The sequence below is a fragment of the Mastigoproctus giganteus genome, chromosome 1, assembly GCF_048544385.1.
Source record: "Mastigoproctus giganteus isolate SK-2022 chromosome 1, ASM4854438v1, whole genome shotgun sequence".
NCBI lineage: Eukaryota > Metazoa > Arthropoda > Arachnida > Uropygi > Thelyphonidae > Mastigoproctus > Mastigoproctus giganteus.
This window is the reverse complement of record NC_143575.1, coordinates 266,360,222-266,377,475: the sequence shown is the minus strand read 5'-3', so window position 1 is coordinate 266,377,475 and position 17,254 is coordinate 266,360,222. Positions and strand designations below refer to the sequence as shown.

Below are 17,254 nucleotides of genomic sequence, written 5' to 3'. Positions count from 1 at the left end.
TAATTCAGTTTTATTGGAAAATTTGCAGCAGTGGACTGGTTGTGGTCCTGGGGTGACCCATGAATACAGCTACAAAAATATGTATGTTGTGAGATCAAGCCCATATGCTGCCACACAAAATGTGTAGCTTAAAAAAAGTTATTATTACCATTAAAAATGTATTGTTACCTTTATTGTTACTAATAATTTATTATTATTAGTACAAAAATTACTTCAGTCAGGGATGAGACAAACAAACACTGAATGGCCAAATTTATTACACAAATAAAAGAATTTAATTGAACTGAATGGATACATATAAATACAAGTTGACTTGTAGCCCCCTCCCCTCCACCATGAAAACGTTAATGAACAATTAATATTTAAAATTATGATTAGCTACTACATCTTCATTTAAAGAAGATAAGGATAGTCCCTCTTTACTGTTTGTGTAAACATGTAGCAGCTAACCTTAAAAATATCATTTATTAATCCTAGTTATTATTATTATTAATAGCCATATGGTGCAAGGAAGCCTGAGGCTTATGCTGCACCAGGAAAAAAAAGAAAATTCCCAAGTTGCCCTAAGAGAGAGAGAGAGAGAGAGTCAAAAGTAGAAGGGAATCACCAAGAAAGAGAAGAATGATGATATCCAGCTCGGGACCCTTGGTGCGCCAAGCCCATACTCACCAGATGTTGCTGCACATTGTACAGTAACTTGAATTAAAATTCAAGTTTGAGGGTTTTCATAATAACAATGTTTTTTATTATGTGGTAGCAAGTTCCGGCCACTGTGTATTGTGTTTGGCTGTCAAATGTTTTTTTGTTTCATCCCATAAATTTTATCTCCTTACTAATCACCAGCTGCATGGCAACATGCCTTTTGTGAAGCATATCCAAGGACCCATTATCAGTTGACAAATGGAATGTTACCCTACAAACACAGAGGTAAATAAAAGAAAGATTTAGTGCAATTTGTTTGAAAATTTTCCCGTATTAGTTGCAGCTACTGCTATGTTTCATAATATTTTTTCTCATAATTAAACATTTTAATATATTATAAATGTATTTTTGTTATCAGATGAATTTGTTAAAGAATTTTGGAGAATAATGGTTTCTGTAGGATGTGTCTAGTCTTATCAAGTTCTTTGCTAATATTGCCTGCTGAGTACTCCTTAATCATTCCAGACTTAACAGAAATGGCGATGGTTGTAACCAGGGCCATATTAAGACGAGATGAGTCCCTAAGCCAAACCATGGGTGGAGGTTCCAAAATATCTAATTATAGATTTTTATCCTCTCAGAAGGAAACAGTGAGGCCCCTTTGGATAGCAAGGCCCCAAGCCATGGTTTATTTTAGCCCATGCATAAATGGTGCTGGTTGTAATAGTAGTTGAAGCTTCATAATCTATTATTCGGTTTTCTTCTGCAGACTGAGGTATTTAGAAACGTTGACTTGCTCATCCAGAAATGGAAGGAAATCTCATTTTCATAGTCTCATTTTAATGTTGTTAAGGCTATTCATATGGTTATGAAAATCAATGAGGTCTTCATTGTAGTTCCAACTACAAGAACAAGAACTCCTTAATATAACAAACTATCACTTGAGTGGAGGACATTGAATAGATAACCCTGTTTCCCGAGGGGGGGGGGAGAAAGAGAGAGATAGAGATTCAAATGGGGGGGATAACTTCTGTAATGCTGAAAATTGTACTTTTCTGCTTTGAGTCAATTTGATACATTGTAGCCTATGTGCTATTAAAACTTATACTAGAACTAGCAATGTATTTAATTTAATTCCAATAGCTTTATTGATTCAATTCAGTATTTTATACTCATAATACTATTTTTATTTATTCAGTTTTAGGTTGAACAGTTAGGTGTCTGCCTGGAAATAAATCAGTAATGACCATGAAAATACCTGTGATAGCCATTAGCATCTGGATGTTTATATCCATGACTGTTTTAGGTGTTGTTGGATATACCTATGTTCTGTGGAGTCAGTATTGGAGAACTACTGCTGAAAGAAAGCAAGTGATGCATATGAGGAGTTCTAAATTAAAAAAAGATGCATCTTTCTACCCTAGTTTCCTATCTGGCCATCCGATTCCTGGTGCTATGCATGCTTCAAATGGTGAGGCACCAGTTGCAACTGGCAATCATCATAATTTAAGTGAAGTGCCTACAGACAAGTTGATGAGCAAAATCAACACTTATAAAAATCAGCTAATGATTCAGCTCAGGAAATCCCAGCTAGTTGCTGGAAATGTTATCTTCCATAAAGAGAAAGGAGAAACAAATCACTATAAAGTGAATTTTAAAGGACAGAGAGCAGTGGCTTACAAACATGCTAAGGAATTAACATGTGATGTGAAAAGATCTATAAGAATTGAAATGCTCAATAAAGAGACACAGCCTTTTAAGAAATTAGGATATGGAAAATATTTTCCTGAAAAATCTTTCTTTGAATCGTTTGGTCCATTTAATTCATGTGCCATTGTATCCAGTGCTGGATCCATGCATAAATCCAGACTAGGAAAAGAAATAGGTAGGGTTTATTGCTACTAGTTATTCTCTTATCATAATATTTTTTAAAATTAAATTTCACCCAATAATATACTATTATAAATGCATTTAATAGTGTTTTTTTTTTTTTTTTTTTTTTCATCTAAATCAAACTGCATTTATGCAGAGTAAGCAAATGAGAATGAAAATTTCCAAACACTTTTAGTTCTGGTGTAATACTTTAGATATTTATAGTATGTGTTGCATGTTTATAAGAAGTTAATTTTAATTTATATTATACTTGGGGTTGGCAACCCCACCTCTCCAGCTTCTTGAAGGATTTCTTGGAGAATTGTGACATTCCATTACAAATTAAAATACAATGGTCTCATATGAACAGAGAAGTTAAAAACAAAATTTTTAATATTGACCATGTGTCCCAGTGGCTTTAATGAACATTAACCCTTTGGAGGAAACACTTTCTACAGGTTTTTGTTATGTGGAGATTGAAATCGTGCTCTATTCCTTCTATAAGGTTGCATGTTTTCTGTTTGTATTACATCTGACATTCAGAACAAACACAATCAGGGCTGGAAATGGCAAGTTTATCATATTATTCTCATTAAACCTATTGTTCTGACCATACTTTGTGACAAGGAATGTTGTCACAAAGTACGAATTGCCACAATTCAGTTAAAACAAAATGTCACAAGAGTACTGATGGATTGGTTTTCTAGGACACTAAATTTTTCAGTGGGTTCTCCATCCGTAACCTGTGGGCCCAAGTGGCAAGGTCTGTTGAATGTATAATTGAATATTAAGCTTCATATCTTACGTTACTTCTAAATTTATGAAAAAATTTTTGTAAAAAGATATATAATTTTATTATGGTTATTTTTTTTGTTTTAGTGATTTTCGGCAGATCAGCTGTTTTTATCACAGAGTTCATATACTGTCTCATGTGGAAGATCTGTACAAATGTGTGCTCACAAGCTGATTTGCATTTTGTGGGGAACCCACTGGAAAATTTCATGTTATGAAAATCTCAAAGAAGAACTGAAGAACTCAAAGTTCCTGTATTAGGTTGAAAAAAAAATTATAAAGAAATTAAAAAAAAAATAGCTTTCATTTACACAAAATAAGTGAAGCCAATGTTTATGTCCACTGTATCAAAAACTCCCCCCTATCATCTGATGTGCCTCGTATATGATATAAAAAAAAATAAGTCTTGAATAAAGCTTGTAAATGGTCTTTTTTGAATACTGGTAAGTTAAACATTTATATATTTCATGTGTATAATTTACATTACTAATTTTTCTAATTTCTATTGCTTAAAAATTGTTTTTGCATTTACTATCTCACCTGCAATGTAACCCTGTCACCCTTTTTCTTACTGTCTTAAGTGATCATGAGAAATTCCTAAATCTTGTAGTCGGTCAGGAATTAGTAGTGTAAAAAAACTTTGATGGTCACTGAAAACACTTCCCAGATCCTTATATAACTACCAATCCGACCCTGCACAATAGATTGATACATTTTGATTATTATAATATGAATTTCCACCAATCACTCAGAACTCTTCAACTTCCTTTCTTTGTAATTTGACTTTGTGCAGTCTAACTTTCCACTGCAGAGGGCCACTTTTTATGCCGGTTCACTTTTCCAATTACTGGAGTAGTCTGCTCAAAACATAAATGCAGAACTTAATCATTTCTGCATGTAGAACACTGTTCTGAATAGGTTTAACAGTGTTGTTGAAAACTTATTCTCTTTCGTTTGTGATGATTCAGTTACTTTGAGTACATAAATTTGTTTGTAAATTTTCATATTAATTAAACTTTAGTGTGTAATTTTGCCCCTTTGTGAAAATGAGCAAAAAATGTATTCAATACTTTCATGATCAATGGCTCAAAGAACTGACTGCAAATTAGATGGTGAATATTTAAAATGTTATTGTAAACTCTGACAGCCAAATTAAGTGATATGAAAGGCATTGTAATACAAATTGAGCACAAAAAAGCCAAAGAGCCCTTTAGGTTTACAGCATCATAGGGTATTGGTGATACAGAAGGTGCAAAGGCAAAAATCAGCATAGCATTTTTCATAGCTGTGCATTGTACATTAAGGATAGTTAATCATTTGAGTGACCTTTGTAAAATTTGTTTTTCAGATAGAAGGAATGTAAGGACTTAAAACTGCAAAGAACAAAATGTCAAAATGTTATGTCAAGGAATTATGGATGACAAAGAAACGTTCGGACAAAAATGTAGAAGAGAATTTACGACAAGAACGTGATTTTTGGAGTCAAGTTTTGGAGCGGCTTATCAAAAAAACTCAAAAATTATCAAAAAATTCAATCGTATTTCAAGTTCATCGAAAGAATTTGAAAGATACAGTACATACAATGCAAACTTTTTGTCTGATGTAAAATTTTAGCTGAATATGATGACACTATGAGACAAGTGTGTGTATTTATTAACGATATCAATGAAGGTATACCAGGCTTAATGTCCAAGTTTGCAGATGATACAAAGGTTAGCAGGGTTGTTAATGATACTAAAGACAGTATGCTACTGCAACAGGATCTAGAAAAGTTAGGTAGTGAGCTGAGATTTGATTTGATTTTTGTGGCGCAAAAACAGCAAGGTTATAGTGTACCAGGAAAAGGTTAAAATACAAAAAGGTAAGACTGGATGAGCTGAGAAGTGGCAACTGAAGTTTAATATTGACAATTGCAAAGTACTGCATATGGGTAGTAGTAACCCAAGAGAAACTTACCAACTGTGTGGTACTACATTCAGGGAGATGGAGAATGAAAAAGATCTGGGGGTAATTGTGCAGTCAGATATGAAGTCCTCTGAGCAGTGCAGATGGGCTGCCAGAGCAGGTCATAGAGTTTTATCAATGATATATAGGAATTTTTCTAGCAGAGAGGTGATTACCCTTTGTATAAGGCAATGGTCAGGCCACACCTTGAGTACTGCATACAGGTCTGGAGGCCTCATTTTAGGATGGATGTAGAGTTGCTAGAACGAGTACAGAGAAGGGCAACAAGATTGGTGAGAGGACTCTCTCTTACCAGAAGAGGCTTAAGTTCTGCAAGTTGCAGCATCTGGAGACTGGAGGCTGCAAGTTGCAGATCTGGAGGCACCTGCGAGGTAATCTGATTGAGGTGTACAAGGTCTTGAATGGTTTGAGCAGGCTCAATTCTGATGGGATACTTCCATTTGCTGAGATTAAGAACCTGAGGGGGCAGTGATTGAAATTGAGGAAAGACAGTTATAGAATAGATGTGGGAAGTTTGCCTTTAGCCAGCGGGTAGTTGATTGCTGGAACAGACTTCCATCTGTTGTTGTAGAAGTTGATTACTTAAATAAATTTAATTCTGAACTAGACAAACATTTGGTGTGACTGGATGAAATAGGAAGGTTTTTTTTTTTTTTTTTCGGCTGATGCTCTATAAGTTTGCTTTCTTACATCATATATCTCAACTAATGCTAAAGTGTTAAATTTGCTATTTGGCAAATCAAAATATTTAAGTCCTAAAATACTAAATGAGTTGATAGAATGTTTGTGAATTTGCATTTGAAAAAAACAAATTAATAATGGAAATAAAAGCCTCTCCTTTTTTTCTGTCATATTAGACACAACTCAGGACATTTCAAAAAACATTAGCCGAGCATTATCTGTTGATACATCAAAATTTTAAACAGCGAAACTAGAAATAAACCTCAGGATTAAAAATTGTGGAATCTTTTCTTGGCATTGTTCATGTAACCAATTAAATTGTTGCAGGTATAACAACGACTATTTCCACCACACTGCAATCAAATGATTTGGATCTTTCTAAATGTTGGGGACAAGGATATGATGGGCCTAACACAATGAGTGGGGTTTATTCTGGGGTACAAGCTCGCCTAAAAGAAATGAAACCAAATGCATTATATATTCATTGTGTGGCTCATGATATCAACTTAGTGGTGAATGATGCAGTTAATGGTATCCCAGAAGTATTTGCAGTTGTGCAAAGTATCTGTGTGTTTTTTGGACATAGCATCAATCTTCATATTGTGGTGAATCACACTTTTTTTAAAAAAGCTAAACTGTACACAGTGCTGGTCGTCTGTCTTCATTAATAGCAATAAAACAACAATATGTATTTATAAATGATATTGATGATGGTATATCAGGCTTAATGTCCAAGTTTGCAGACGATACGAAGGTTGGCAGGGTTGTCAAGGACACTACTGACACTATGCTGCTGCAACAGGATTTGGAAAGGTTGAGCAGATGGGCTTCGAGGTGGCAAATGAAGTTTAACATTGACAAATGTAAAGTACTACATATGGGAAACAGCAACCCCAGAGCAACGTATCAACTCTGTGGTACTACACTGACAGTGGTAGAGAATGAAAGGGACCTGGGGGTGGTGGTGCAGGCAGATATGAAGTTCTCTGAGCAGTGCAGACGAGCTGCGAGAGTAGCTCATGGTGTATTGTCAATGATATATAGGAATTTTTCTAGCAGGGATAAGGAGGTGATTATTCCCTTGTATAAGGCAATGGTCAGGCCACACCTAGAGTACTGTATACAGGCCTGGAGGCCTCATTTCAGGAAGGATGTAGAGCTGCTGGAACGAGTACAGAGAAGGGCAACTAGATTGGTGAATGGGACAAAGGGGTTCTCTTACGAAGAAAGGCTTAAGTTTTGCAAATTACAGTGTCTGGAAACTAGGCACCAGCGGGGTGATCTGATAGAGGTGTACAAAGCCTTGAATGGTTTGAGCATGCTCAATGCTGATGGGATTCTTCCTCTAGCTCAGAAAAATCACCTGAGAGGGCATAAATTCAAATTGAGGAAAGACAGATGTAGGATAGATGTGCGGAAATTTGCCTTTAGCCAGCGGGTGGTTGGTGGGTGGAACAGACTTCCATCCCCTGTCGTGGAAGTTGATAGCTTAAATAAGTTTAAGGCTCAGCTGGACAGGTATTTCGAACGAACAGAGGGGTGAAGTGGAAGTGGTTATTTTTATTTATTTATGTTACTTTTTTTTTTTTTTTTTTTTTTTGGCTGATGCTGCATAAGCTTGCTTTCTTGCATCAAATGCCTCTACTAATGCTAATGCTAATGCTAATACACTACTGAAGGCATTAAACTACTTGAAATGAACATGACCAATATACGGATATGCTGAAAGTTTTAAACAAAATCATTTTGGATACTACAAAAAAAAAAAAAAAAGATGAAAATACAGAAGCAATCAGAATAAAAAAAAACATGGAAAAATTTGAATTTATTGTTATTACTGTAGTAATGTAAAAGGTTCTTTTTGACTATAAATTTGGCATTGAGATTTTCTTCAAAGAAAGGATTTACATATATAGCTCAGGCAGCACAACACATTTAGAAATGTCTTTTGTTGTAGTAAAACAACTACAAAATGAATTCGATATATCACAATAAGTCTAATGAAAACCGCCCCGCTGGGATTCGACTGCAAGAACTCACGATCAGTTGGGATCTTAAATTAGTAGTAGTAGTAGTAGTAGTGGCACATGATGCAAGAAAGCAAGTGTAGGAGCTTATGCAGCATCAGCCAAAAAAAAAAAAAAAAAAAATCACACCATTCCCTCCAAATGCCTGTCCAGTTCCTCCTTAAATTTATTTAACCTATCAACTTCTACAACGACAGATGGAAGTTTGTTCCAGCAATTAACCACCCGCTGGCTAAAGGCAAATTTCCGCACATCTATTCTACATCTGTCCTTTCTTAATTTGAACTTATGTCCCCGTAGGTTGGTAATCTGAACAAGTGGAAGGATCCCATCAGAATTCAGCGTGCTCAACCCATTCAAGGCCTTATAGACCTCAATCAGATCACCGCGCAGGTGCCTAGTCTCCAGCCACTGCAATTTGCAGAACTTAAGCCTCTCTTGGTAAGAGAATCCCTTCATTCCCCTCACCAATCGTGTTGCTCTTCTCTGTACACGCTCAAGCAAATCTACATCCTTCCTAAAATGAGGCCTCCAGACCTGTACGCAGTACTCAAGGCGTGGCCTGACCATTGCCTTATACAGAGGGACAATCACCTCCTTTTCCCTGCTAGCAAAATTCCTATATATCATTGACAAAACCCCATGACCCGCCCTAGCAGCCTGTCTACACTGCTCAGAAAACTTCATATCTGACTGCACAATTACTCCCAGGTCTTTTTCATTTTCTACCACCTTAAGTGTAGTACCACACAGTTGGTACGTTTCTCTGGGGTTACTTCTACCCATATGCAGTACTTTGCATTTGTCAAGGTTGAACTTCAGTTGCCACTTCTTAGCCCATCTGCCCAAATTATCTAGATCCTGTTGCAGTAGCACACTGCCATTACTGTCATTAACAACCCTGCCAACCTTTGTGTCATCTGCAAACTTCGACATTAAGCCTGATATACCTTCATCAATTTCACAACATATTCCAAGACCTTGCTACTCCTAAAACTCCCTGGACTGAATTCTCACCTCTCTGCGACAATTTCTTTTCAAGATGGGGAAAATCCTCTGTGGCAAATATAAACTATCAACAGCTCCATAAAACTCATTTGTTGGAAAACTCAGATAAAGTACCTATCTATACTGATGGCTCCAAAACAGATGCAGCCGTTGGTGCTGCAGCAGTTTCTTCTGCCTTTTCAGTTGCTGTGTCTCTTCCTACGGAATGTACTATCTATACTGTAGAATTATTTGCTATTAAACTAGCTCTAGATAGAATACACAACAGCTGTATAAAGCAATCTCTGATATACACAGACTCCTTAAGCGCAATCACTGCCATTCAAACTACCATGTCGCCCTCTCATCCGTTTCTTAAAGAGATACGGTCCAAGTTATTTTACTGTAAAAAAGCCAACCAGAAGGTTACCTTCTGCTGGATACCTGGTCATGCAGGCATTCCAGGTAATGAACAAGCGGATGCCGCTGCTAAACACCCTGACTCAAGAACTTCCAGGCAACAAACAGTGCCCTACACCGACTACAAATCCATCATTGAAACATCATGTAGGAAGCAATGGTCTGACCTCTGGAAAGCTCAAATAAATAATAAACTGTTGCAGATAAAAAAAGAGCCAAAATTGTGGACATCTAGTATCAGGAAAAGCAGGCGACAAGAAGTAATTCTAGCAAGGCTCCGCATCGGACATTCACATCCAACTCATCTGTATTTGCTTATGGGAGAGAACCCTCCTTACTGTTGGTTGTGCCAGTCAAAGTTGACAATATATCATATTCTCATTGAATTCATATTCTCCCCAACTTTCAACTACCAGAAAATCAACCTTTACCTCCCTATCCCATTTGAAGGAACCGATAACCTTATTGCAGATTCTTGGCAATGATGCAAATTTGGAGGAACTGTTTACTTATTTGAAACGGATAAATCTCTATAACAGCCTATGATCACAATAACATGAGAAATTTGTGATAAGCAAATATCGAACAGGCACAATATGGCCCAAGAGGCCCTTGTGCCAGAAAACCCAAATACAACAACAACAAAATGAATTCGAAATAATTTTTAATTGGGTACTCAAACTGATGTTAAAAATGAAAGAAAACAAATAATAAAAAAAATTTACGACTAACTTGTAGATCACCGATTTGAAAATTTACGTCATTGTTTTCAAGTTAATGTCTTTTATAGAATAGTTGACATTGTAACCAGTCAACTAAAACACAGATTCAAGGGTTTTAAAACTGTTGCTGACTTATTTTCATTTTTAACACCGAAAATATTACTGAACTTGACAGACGAAGAATCATGCAAAATGCATCTTTATACAAGAAAGTAGGAATAGAAAAAAGAAAAGGTTTTTTGACAAAAAATGTGAAGATTTAAAGAAAGCCTCAAATATTTTTATGCAGATTATTCAAATGACGTCTCAAATAGTATTTGTTCAGAAATCACATATTTAGAGGAAATGAAACAAAGATAATATTAGGAATCCGAAAGACATTTTATTATTTATCATAGAAAATAATTTAGAAGAAATATTTCCTGATACAGCCACTCCCCGCATTATGTAATACTTGACTTACAGAAATTCGACTTTACGTAAGGCCAGTGCAAACTTAAAAAAAATCTTGGAAACGTATTTTGCATCCCTTAGGAATAAATGGAGGTATTGTGAAAACATCGTAATGTGAACCCAATAACACTTTATTTATTTATTTTTTTTTTGGCGATTCGTTCCATGACCTTGGAAGTTGAAATTTTCGCTATATAACTAAGCTAATTGACTCTCTAAAAGGTTATATTTATAATGGAAATTGCGCTACACTTTCATCGTTATCATATATTCCGTTATAAGAATCAATTTTGGACGCCTTTGTGATATTTTTCTAAAACACATTTCTGGAGGTCAGTGCCATAAAACAATAAAAACAATTTGCACTTTCCTGTTTATTGGGCTTTTCTGTTAGCGCATCTGTTATGAACGAATAGTAAACTCGATCTTATTGCATTTGCGATAATACCGATAACTGGAATTCTGTGGGTTTTTACGTTATGGTATTATAGTGAAATGAGTTCCCCTTCACTGAAATCTTCAATCATATAAAAAACATAAATAAATTTTCAGAATCTTCTCTTCATTCCTATTTACTTATTACAATGGTAAAGGGAAAGGGACCAATGGAAAGTGCAAGTGGTGGCAGGGCTAGGAAATGAAACAAAATTGATCTAGAAATGAAGATGATTAATTAATTAAGAAGTACAAAGCAGGACAAAGTTTGTCATCTATTGCACGGAATTAGGTCTCGCTGTTTAAATAGTAAATACCATTTTAAGGGACAGCGCATGTATAAAAAAACATGTTAAAGGATCAAAGCATTTAAGGGCAACAGTGATCACAAAACAGTGTTCAGGTGCTATATTGAATTTTTTTTTTATGTAGATAGACCCCAAACACGAGAGGTATTAGAACCTATAGTACTTAGTACCGTGCTTGGGTTGGAGGTTGAGAAGATGAAAGAAGATATTTGTTGACCTTGGACTTGAACTTCTGTAGACTCTAATTTTCAGGAAATATGTATGAAGGAAGGTTGTTCCAGAAAACGGCAGTTGAATGAATAAACGAGGAAGATGAAAAGTTGGTTCTGTGAGTTCGAAGTTGGACAGTAAATGGATGTTGGCTGGTGGCGGCATGTGTTCGGACTGCTTTGAAAGAGAGAGCAGGAGAGCAGAGGTAACTACCATTAGGGGTAAAGGGAAGGGTTATTGCTTCCGTAAAGGCGACTATGATGGACTGAGACAGTATTTAAATTCTATACAGTGGGACCAACTGATGATGTTACCAACAGCAAATTCAAAATGGGAAGCATTCAAAGAACCTATCTTGGAAGCTACTAGGCTTTATATACCAACTAAGAAATATTGTTCAAGGTTTAGGCCAAAATGGATGTCAGATGAACTAATGAGGCATATGGCAGAGAAGAAAAATGCATGGGATACATACAAATTAACACATGACACAGAAGCCTATGATAGATACAAGTTGATATGCAACCAAGTTACAAAGGAGGTTAGGCAGACGAAGGCAGATTACGAGAAATCCTTGGCAAGGGATGCAAAGAAAAACAGCAAAGAGTTCTTTACTTATGTAAACTCTAGAAGGAAGGGGATGAATCAGATTGGTCCACTTGATATTGATGGGTCAAGTGTTGATGATCCTGCTCAGGTAGCTAACAAACTAAATGAATATTTTGCATCGACATTCACACATGAGGAGTTATTCAGCGAGGGGAATGCCAGAGGTGTATTCAACTCTAGCAGTAAGCTACAGAATCTTGAAATAACTGGGAGTAAAGTGGAGGAGAAACTGTTGAAGATAAACACAAGAAAGGCACCCGGGGTGGATGGGATCTATCCAGTTATATTAAAGGAGGCAGCAAAGGAAGTAAGCAAACCCTTAGCCATAATTATGAGAGCTTCCTTGGACTCAGGGATGGTACCCATAGACTGGAAATGTGCAAATGTGACCCCAATTCACAAAGGAGGATTAAAGGCTGACACAAGTAATTATAGACCTGTGAGCTTAACTTCTGTTCCAGGAAAATTAATGGAGGCACTGGTTAAAGAAGCACTGCAGGATCATTTAGACAAGACTTCAGTTATAGCTCAGACACAGCATGGTTTTGTTAAGGGGAAGTCTTGCCTGACCAACTTGATTGGATACTATGATGCAGTCACAAAAGAACTGGATGCAGGGAATAACTTTGATATTATATACTTGGATCTTAGAAAGGCTTTTGATACTGTTGCACATGGAAGACTGCTACACAAATTGGAGCAGTGTGACATTGGAGGCAAATTGCTGCTATGGATAAAGGGGTGGTTGAGGGGGAGAAGACAGAGAGTGGTAATCAATGGACACTGCTCATCGTGGACTGATGTTATTAGTGGAGTCCCTCAGGGCTCAGTGTTGGGTCCATTATTGTTTTCTGTATTTATAAATGATATTGATGATGGTATATCGGGCTTAATGTCCTAGTTTGCAGACGATACAAAGGTTGGCAGGGTTGTCAAGGACACTACTGACACTATGCTGCTGCAACAGGATCTGGAAAGGTTGAGCAGATGGGCTGAGAGGTGGCAAATGAAGTTTAACATTGACAAATGTAAAGTACTACACATGGGAAACAGCAACCCCAGAGCAACGTATCAACTCTGTGGTACAACACTGGCAGTGGTAGAGAATGAAAGGGACTTGGGGGTGGTTGTGCAGGCAGATATGAAGTTCTCTGAGCAGTGCAGACAGGCTGCAAGAGTAGCTCATGGAGTATTGTCAATGATATAGAGGAATTTTTCCAGCAGGGATAAGGAGGTGATTATTCCATTGTATAAGGCGATGGTCAGGCCACACCTAGAGTACTGTATACAGGTCTGGAGGCTTCATTTCAAGAAGGATGTAGAGCTGCTGGAACGAGTACAGAGAAGGGCAACAAGATTAGTGAATGGAACAAAGGTGTGCTCTTACGAAGAAAGGCTTAAGTTTTGCAAATTACAGTGTCTGGAGACTAGGCACCAGCGAGGTGATCTGATAGAGGTGTATAAAGCCTTGAATGGTTTAAGCATGCTCAATGCTGATGGGATTCTTCCTCTAGCTCAGAAAAATCACCTGAGAGGGCATAAATTCAAATTGAGGAAAGACAGATGTAGGATAGACGTGCGGAAATTTGCCTTTAGCCAGCGGGTGGTTGGTTGGTGGAACAGACTTCCATCCCTTGTGGTGGAGGTTGATAGCCTAAATAAGTTTAAGGCTCAGCTGGACAAGTATTTTGAACGAACAGAGGGGTGAAGTGGAAGTGGTTTTTTTTTTTTTTTTTTGGCTGATGCTGCATAAGCTTGCTTTCTTGCATCAAATGCCTCTACTAATGCTAATGCTAATGCTAATTATAGAAGCCAATTCAGAAGGACAGTGGCCATGGAAATATCTATAGAAGAGGCATGCAGCAGAAACAGTACGTCTATGAGACAGCGAGTGGAGAGACTCTGTTAGAGATGAAACATTAATTAACCTAACTGCCCTCTTCTGAATGGAATCGAGAAGCCTAAGAGAGATTTGGGGGGCACCGCCCCAGATGTGGGAACAATATTCCATGGAAGGGCAGATTTGCGATTTGTACAGAGTGAGCAGCTGTTTAAGCATAAGGTAAGCATAGGAGCAGAAGAATCCTTTTTGCAAGATATAAGACAAGGCTGAGTTTCAGAAGGATTGAAATCAAATAAGTTGTCTTTGCCCAACTGGAGAATTACCTGAAGATCGGCATTTAAGGAATTGGTAGCAGATTTTCGAGAAGTTGAAACTGATTGTGCAGGGCAAGGTTTCTCAAAATGGAAAGTGGAATGCAATGTGCTATCATCGGCAAAATTATGGATAGGATTTCCAGTCAATGGAAGAAGGTCATTAATATACAAGAGGAAAAGAGTGGGGGAAAGAACGTAACCTTGGGGATCACTGACATTAGTGGAGAAGTTAGAAGACAGAGAGCCATCTACCATCACTCTCAGTGAGCGATCAGAGAGAAAACTGGATAACCAATTACAAAAAACAGTTGGCAAACCATAAGATGGAAGCTTGTTTAGAAGAACTTTCTGCCAAACACGATCGAAAGCCTTTGAGATGTCTAGAGCAAGTACTTGTGTTTCCCCGAACGTTTCCATTGAATTAGTCCATAAATGAGTAACGTTAATGGTTGATTCAACTACTGCTCATCTCAGATGCCCAAATTATTCGCTGTATGATTCCTTTCGCCTCAAAGGTGATACTTGTGCATATGTCCGTTCTGATATTCCCTGTCAGAGATTTGGCAATTTGGAATCTCCTCTCTTTGATCTTCTCTGGCTTAAAATCTCTCTACCTCATTGTGTAAAATTCATCTGTTGTCTCTACCGTTCTCCCAATTCCACTAATCACTTGGAGCTCTTTGACATCCTCTTTGCAACTTGACTTTCTCCAGTCCAACTTTCCTAACAGTGAGGTAATTTGCCTTTGTGATTTTAATGTTCACAACTCCAGCTGGCTTGCGTTTTCTAGTCACTCCGACCCAGCAGGTCGAGATGCTGAGGCTTTTGCAATTACTAATGACCTAGCACAGATTGTTCATTTACCTACAAGAATACCAGACAATCCTAATCATACAGCCAATACGCTTGATCTTTTTCTCACAAACAACCCTTCTAAGTACACGGTCGAAGTGAGAGGTCCTTTAGGCACTTCAGATCACAACTTGGTGATTGTCTCTTCTCCAATGGAACCTTCATCTCATGGCTATTCCCAACCTCGTGTTGTTTGGCATTACAAGAATGCAAAATGGGATGACCTGCAAGACTTCTTTTCTTCTTTTCCTTGGTTGGATTACTGTTTCAAAACTTCTGATGTCAACGTTTGCTCAGATCGTGTCAGTAAAAGTATTCTTGCAGGAATGGAATCCTTTATCCCACACTCCACTTTAAAATCTCGTCCTTTATCTAAACCTTGGTTTTCCAATAAATGTGCTAAGGCTGTCCAAGAGAAGAACGTTGTATATCATAATTGGCTTGTTTCTAATTCTTCAGTTTCATTTTCTGCCTACACCAAAGCTCGCAACAATTGTAAAGCAGTTATTAATCAGTCCAAACTAGAGTTTGAACAGGCTAAGAGTAGAAAATTTGCTTCTTGCCCTCTGTCCCACCTCTGTCCAAACCAGATGGTTCTGTTGTCACTTCAGCCAAGGATAAAGCTGACCTGTTAGCATCCCATTTTTCTTCCAGCTCATGTATTAATGAACTTGGTAAAACACCTCCCACCATTCCCACCATGCTCCATTCAATGCCTCCTGTGGTCTTCCGTCAAAAGCATATTAGAAGGATTTGATGAATCTTGATGCTAAGAAAGCTCCAGGTCCTGATGGTATTTCTTCACTTGTTCTCAAAACCTGTGCTCCTGAACTTACTCCTATTCTTTGCCGCCTTTTTTCACTTTCTTATTCCAAAGGTGTTTTTCCTTCTGATTGGAAATTTGCTCATATCCAGCCAGTTTCTAAAAAGGGTCACAAATCCCTCCCATCCAATTATCGTCCCATTGCAATTACTTCTACTCTTTCTAAAGTAATGGAGAAATCAATTAACTGCCAACTCTTAAACTACCTAGAAACCTTCCGTCTGATCAACGATCGCCAGTATGGATTCCGTCAGTGTCGATCCACTGGTGATATTCTGGCTTATGTTACTCATTTATGGACTAATTCAATGGAAAGGTTCGGTGAAACACAAGTAGTTGCTTTTGACATCTCAAAGGCTTTTGATCGTGTTTGGCATAAAGGTCTTCTAAACAAGCTTCCATCTTATGGTTTGCCAACTGTTTTTAGTAATTGGTTATCCAGTTTTCTCTCTGATCGCTCACTGAGGGTGATGGTAGATGGCTCTCTGTCTTCTAACTTCTCCACTAATGCCAGTGTCCCCCAAGGTTCAGTTCTTTCCCCCACTCTTTTCCTCTTGTATATCAATGACCTTCTTCCATTGACTGGAAATCATATCCATAGTTTTGCCGATGATAGCACATTGCATTCAACTTTCCAATTTGAGAAACCTTGTCCTGCTCAATCAGCTTCAACTTCTCGAAAATCTGCTACCAATTCCTTAAATGCCGATCTTCAGGTAATTCTCCAGTGGGGCTAAGACAACTTAGTTGATTTCAACCCTTCTAAAACTTAGTCTTGTCTTATATCTTGCAAAAAGGATTCTTCTGCTCCTATGCTTATGTTTAGTGACACTCCGATTTCTAGACAAAATGATATATCTCTTTTGGGAATTACCCTGACTTCTAATCTCTCTTGGCACAAGCACATTACAAATATTGCTTCCTCTGCATCTAAAAAACTTGGTTTTATCTTTTGCTCTCGGCGTTACTTTTCTTCCAAACAGCTGCTCACTCTGTATAAATCGCAAATCCGCCGTGCCATGGAATATTGTTCCCACATCTGGGGTGGTGTCCCCCAAAACCTCCCTCAGGCTTCTTGATTCCATTCAGAAGAGGGCAGTTAGGTTAATTAATGATTCATCTCTAACAGAGTCTCTCCACTCGCTTTCTCATAGATGCACTGTTTCTGCTGCATGCCTCTTCTACAGATACTTCCATGGGCACTGTTCTTCTGAATTGGATTCTATAATTCCTGCTCTCTCTTTCAAAACAGTCCGAACACGTGCCGCCACCAGCCAACATCCATTTACTGTCCAACTT

At 37.7% G+C, this 17,254-nt stretch overlaps 1 protein-coding gene across 1 annotated transcript in view; it reads left to right on the top strand.

Annotated features, from left to right (window-relative positions):
* The first annotated feature begins 1,914 nt into the window (after window positions 1-1,914).
* Window positions 1,915-17,254, top strand: part of LOC150091946 (beta-galactoside alpha-2,6-sialyltransferase 2-like) — a 52,397-nt gene continuing 37,057 nt past the window's right edge. The window contains exon 1 of the mRNA XM_090386210.1: window positions 1,915-2,527. Coding sequence (XP_090242336.1) covers window positions 1,924-2,527 — 604 coding nt within the window. The 5' untranslated portion in view covers window positions 1,915-1,923. The remainder of the gene's footprint in view (window positions 2,528-17,254) is intronic.